Source organism: Solenopsis invicta, chromosome 1 (assembly GCF_016802725.1).
Source record: "Solenopsis invicta isolate M01_SB chromosome 1, UNIL_Sinv_3.0, whole genome shotgun sequence".
Taxonomy (NCBI): Eukaryota; Metazoa; Arthropoda; class Insecta; order Hymenoptera; family Formicidae; genus Solenopsis; species Solenopsis invicta.
This window is the reverse complement of record NC_052664.1, coordinates 4,464,487-4,470,017: the sequence shown is the minus strand read 5'-3', so window position 1 is coordinate 4,470,017 and position 5,531 is coordinate 4,464,487. Positions and strand designations below refer to the sequence as shown.

At 37.2% G+C, this 5,531-nt stretch overlaps 1 protein-coding gene across 1 annotated transcript; it reads right to left on the bottom strand.

Annotated features, from left to right (window-relative positions):
- Nucleotides 1-334: 334 nt before the first annotated feature.
- LOC113004578 (uncharacterized protein F54H12.2-like) lies at nt 335-1,228 on the bottom strand. The gene has a single exon (XM_026138286.2). The coding sequence runs from the start codon at nt 1,226-1,228 to the stop codon at nt 335-337; it is 894 nt and encodes a 297-aa protein (XP_025994071.2).
- Between the last annotated feature and the right edge of the window lie 4,303 nt (nt 1,229-5,531).

Genomic DNA, 5,531 nt, shown 5'->3' with positions numbered 1-5,531 from the left:
ATTTTGAGATTTTAAACGATCTGGTAGTTCAATAAAAGAACATGGTTGCGCGATGATCCAATGAGCACAGTGGGTTGTGTTTATAGAGACAATAGCACCTTCTTTTGGAAAGAAAGATTTTTCAGCGTCTTTGAAACCTTGTATATCGATAACGATATCCATATTTGTAAGTGTGTTTGTAAAAGAATTGTTATCTTGAATATAAGCTGTAGTACTATACACGATCAAAAACCGATACAGACTGCCGGGTAAATATATGCGTTTTTTGTTCGAGGCGTCGTTGTTCCAGTAGTACCCGTTTCCATAGTGCGCTTATTTCAGTTCTCGGCAGCGTTTATCCCCCATAGTCTACAATTATATGTCTAGAAGCATCGATTTCTAAAATATTATCATATTCGGCGTAAATGATACAATTTACCGTAGTTCTTAACGCTTCTTCAAAACGCACATCAATTCTAACGTTCCCGTGTTTCATTAAATTCCAGTGCGTATTGTTGTTTGCCGAAAGGTCCGGTGTGAGGTCAAATGCAAAAAGACAGTACCCATTTGGATAATTTTCACGAGAAATAGAATTATCCTCGTTTAGAAAATGTATACCCGTTCCAGAACAGAGTGTGTGATAGGCATCCATATACAGGCCTTCTTTTGTAAAATCTGGTTGTAGCGGTTTACTAGGTATTTGTGTGCCGTCAACGTATAAAGATAAATAATTAATTTTGTAATGATGAAAATTAAAAGGATTAAGCGTGCGATTTCCGTTGAATACTCTATTATCGACAAAACCGATTATTAAACGTTTTGGTATCTGACCAAGTATCACATTGTCGAGCGTTTCACCATATATACCGCTATGTATAGATATAGATTTTACTTCAACACGCGTAAGAGGATACTTTGCTGTAGTTTTTGAAAGAGCTTTAGCGTGGGCTAATAATATACCTGGTGAAATCTTTGAACGTCTGACAAGTAGCGTAGCATCGAGTATATGAACTTCGAAACCTCGTTCGGTTTGATCCATAAGGCAGAAAGCGTCTCTTGATCGTACCATCGGCAAACGCATTTCTACGCCGTTTATCAAAAACCTTTCTTGATTGAAAACATCGCAATGTAAATGATCCATAAGATCAATTTTCTTAGCATTAGCTGTTAACGAACACCGTTTTAGAAAACCGGCGTTTAAGATGGAAGGTTGCGCCATTTCACTACCCGTATTTTGCAGCAGGGCCATAATTAAGCAATGTTTCTATATAAGCTCTGTAAGCGTACGCATTATTTGGGGGTGTTACAAGTTTTTGATTGAAAAACACATCTACCTGATTGAATAACGAATGCATAAAATTATTGACGGGTCCTACTAGCTTATCAACAGCACCTGAAGTCTCTTTATTTTTGGAATTTCTTTGGAAACGATCGGTCTATTTGAACACTGATACATAACATGGTATGTGGTAAGTCGATATATTCTTCCCTCTGGCCTGGTATAACAAATTCTATAGGTGAATCATCGGTTAACGACGATATTGGTTTGTAATGTAACTATTGCGAGTTTTCAATTGTTGCTTGCGTTGGTGGGACGGTGAATAATTCCAATTCTGATTTGAGACACTCGCACGAATGAGAGTGTAAAAAGGCCATGTCGTCGTCTGCTTTACGTCAAATATGTTATTGAAAAATGTCAACTACAGTTCGTTTATCGCGAATAGAGCTCTTTTTCTTTTTTATCTTCTTCTTCTTCTTCTTCAACGTGTTTGTCTTAGTTTTCGGTATTTTGCTACTGTAAATCTTTTTCTTTTTCTTTTGACGCCTTACGATATGATCGTTGTCGCGAATGTTAATTAAATGCTGTATATTTGACTTTCTCGGCGTTTTATAGCCCGAACCCTCCATGAGAATATCAATTTTTTCTTCGGCTTTTCGTTTTAGGTTCTCAGCTGAATCTTTCATACGGCTGTTAAAAGCTTCTTTAAACGGTATATCTCTTTGAATTACATCGCGAGCTACATTCATATCAGAGCGAGCAACTTCTTTACTGATGGCCCTGGCTCTTTTTGATAAAAGGGGTAAAACACGTCGAAAGAGACCACCAAGAAAACTACCGATTCCATGACCACGTTGGTTTGGGGCGCCTACATAGACGCGTTCGATGCCACTTTGTCTACCGCTACCGTGTTGAATATCGAAACACGCATCGTAATATGTCATTTTTAGTCTAATCTCTTAAAATGTAGTGTTACAGTCAATGTACCATATTCGAATGGTATAGGTTGTCCAAACTCATCTCTTATATCAATCTCGATTGTTTGCAAAGCAGTGTGTATTAGCGGTATATATTTAGCTGTTGCAAAACTTTTATACTTAACCAAACCATAAACATACGATTCTATATCTAGAGGTACTGTGCGAAGTAGAGGTATTTGCACATCACCTGTAATGTACGATTCGCATATATCGGTATATACAAACAGCGTTGTAGGTAATGCTCTGATTAAACTTGCCGGTCTAGATGCTGGCCAAGACATTTCACCAGCCAATATATGACATTGAGTTTCATAACCGAATATTTGAGCCAGAGTTGGCGATAGGCGGAAACCATGTGTTATAGCCATACCATCTGTACACGAACGCTGTGCTGTGACATAACCAAACCTATTTAATGTAAAAATTAAATGTTTCTTCAGCGTTGTTTTGTTTACTGTTTCGATAAGATCGTCAATTGTCTGATACAGTCCTTGTGGTACTATATGATGTTCTAAACCCGTTTTTAACTCCTCTTTTTCTTCAGGCGGTTCATTGATAAAATTTTTTTTTTTCACCAAAGTCTTTTCATCTTGTGAAAAATGGAGAAACGTCATAGGTATTTGAATATCAGTTAAAGAAACACCCCACTCCCCTTGTAAACCCCTTGTGGTAGACGTGTAATAAAATGAATTGTTGTGTTATCCTGAAAATATGAAGAACTGCTGTTGCTAGGTAAAACCACGTAAAAATTATCCCTCATTATAATTTTTTAAATCGTTAGGGTTTATCCACTTATTAAAACTTTCTGGAAAACCGCGCCAGCTAACGAGGATACGTCTTGCACTGCCTCGTCCTACGAATTATTCTTTCGACCATAAGATCGGTCTTTGCATAATCTCGCCGGATCCTGCTCAATTCTTTTTCATAAAAAATGCCGTCGATATCTTTACCATGAAGGTCTCGTAAAAAATATACAGGTGGTTGTGGATGTGTGGAAATGCGTATTATAAGAAATATTTCTTTGCTCCAGCCGCCTTCATAACCTTTCGCGAACGCTGCTTTACTATTACTGATTCGCACCAGATCACCGATCTTGTATTTAGGAGCACGGCGCGTTTACTGTCATATCTACGTGCGAGATTTGATCGAGCAAATCTTGCATTGTTCAATGTTACATCTTGCGGGACCATTTTAATACCGCTATGATACGAACGATTGTACGCATCAACAATGTTATTTAGTACATCGATATACCGCTTATTTCTTGCATAAGTGAAATATCGCCATATACGCTCCTTTAATGTCCTGTTAAATCTTTCAACAACTGCAGCTTTCACATCTGGATTACGGGCCACTCGAAAACCAATTTTTGCGTTTTTTAAAAAAAGCTGTGTAGCAGACCCCACAAATTCTTTACCACGATCTGTTTGTACAACAATAGGTCGTCTACCATTACGGGCCAGTATATGTGCTAAACCCCTAGCAACACTAGTACTTGTTTTATCACGTAGTTTTTCAATCCAAGCAAATTTGCTTAAAACGTCAATAACAACAAGTAAATATGCGTAATTATCATTATAATTTTTAATTGCACGTAGATCTACGATATCTGCCTCCCATACATCATCGATATTATACAGATTGTAAGAACGTCTAGGATATTGGCGACGTAAAGGCCTATGCAATGTATATGCATCTTGACTTTCCAGCCAGGCAATTGTTTTGTTTTTGGGTATTGATTTTTTTGTTTCACGCAATAATTTTGATGCTCCAGAAAAAGAGGCCGCGTGCATTGGTTCATAATAAATTTTCTCTAGCTTTTTCATGTTCTATCACGGGTTTCTTTTTTTTTCCTAGGTGATAAACTTTCCCACCTATCTGCGGTATCATAACACTCGCTGTAGGTATCGGTATCATCTGTAGGAAGCTCGCTTGAATCAGACCGCATACGCGACGGTCCTGCGGTGTGTGTCGTTGTATTGTTAGGTACTTGAAGCGTATTGTTATTGACCGGTTTATTTAACCATAAATTTTGATTTCCTATAAATTCACATGGGACCTTTACACTGTGCATGAGTGTGACAAAACGATTTCTGCCGATCGGTTTTGCTATTTTTCTGGAGCGCATAGCGTCGTTTATAAGGTCGACGATATTAGATTCCTTTATTTTTACACCATCAATAGAAATAACACCATATTTATCCCAAGTTAGTCTTTCAGAAGCGTTAAAATATATATGGTTTAATAAGAGTCTAGCTTTTGGTCGATATTTTGATGGTACGCTATACAGAATAAATAAATCGTCTAAACAATCTTTTTGTTCCGGTGTTTTTACCTCTTCATCGAATATCTTGATTGCTTTGTTTTGTAAACAGTGTCAATCAAAGTATTAATAGATTTAGTAGGTATATTGCGTTTTGCTTCTTCTACAAAATATAGGTAACGTTGTAACCTTTGCAAGTAAGCTTTGCATTTTTCTCTTTCGTCCGCAAATTTGCTTAAATTGAGAATTTCAAGCATTTCTTCATCTAGTCTGCTTATCGTCGTACCACGAGTTTGAATTGTTCTATCGTTCGATGTCCGTGTTAATTGCGCAATTTTTTCTTCGGGTATCAAGACCATTTTTTTTGCGTGTTCCATTATTTTTAGTTTCCACCTATAAAGCGAGATAACACGGTGCCTAATATAGGTGTTAATAATAAAGGTAAGAAACCACCTCGCTGTACGATTAGCCGTTTCTTATTCTTCCAAGAAGCGTTTTTATCAACTAATCGTCGCAATATGCTCGCATGACGCTTCAAACGACGTTTATATGAGTGTGTAAGAGCCACATTACCGCGTAATATGTTTAAAGCACACTCACATATACACCTAATAAGTTTTGGGTCGGCCTTTTTCAAGATAGCAACACGCTGTTTATTACTGAGGTGACATAAGGCCCGTAGTATTGCGGTGTGTTTTTGACCAAATAAGATATGCGCGGGCGGTGCCATTATAAATTTTACTAAATAGCCGATCTTTTATTGTTACATTTACAACAATCTTTAATTAGCGGCGTTGGGCTATCAATATGCAGTTGTTGAGTCACTTGATTATAATGTTTTAAACAACGGCGATAACTACACACTTCTGGATCTTTCTTTATATACTCAGGAAGCTTATCTCACAGATAATCTATGTGATTACCGAATTCCCGTAGTAAAATAATTTTTGGTATAAATTGTAATTGTTCAACTGTTAACTCATCGATGGTATCGTCATTGTCTACCAAGATGAAAAACATTTTGACTGCT

Coding starts and splice junctions, on each gene's coding strand:
- LOC113004578 (XM_026138286.2), bottom strand. CDS start 1,228: ATGGCCCTGCTGCAAAATACGGGTAGTGAAATGGCGCAACCTTCCATC.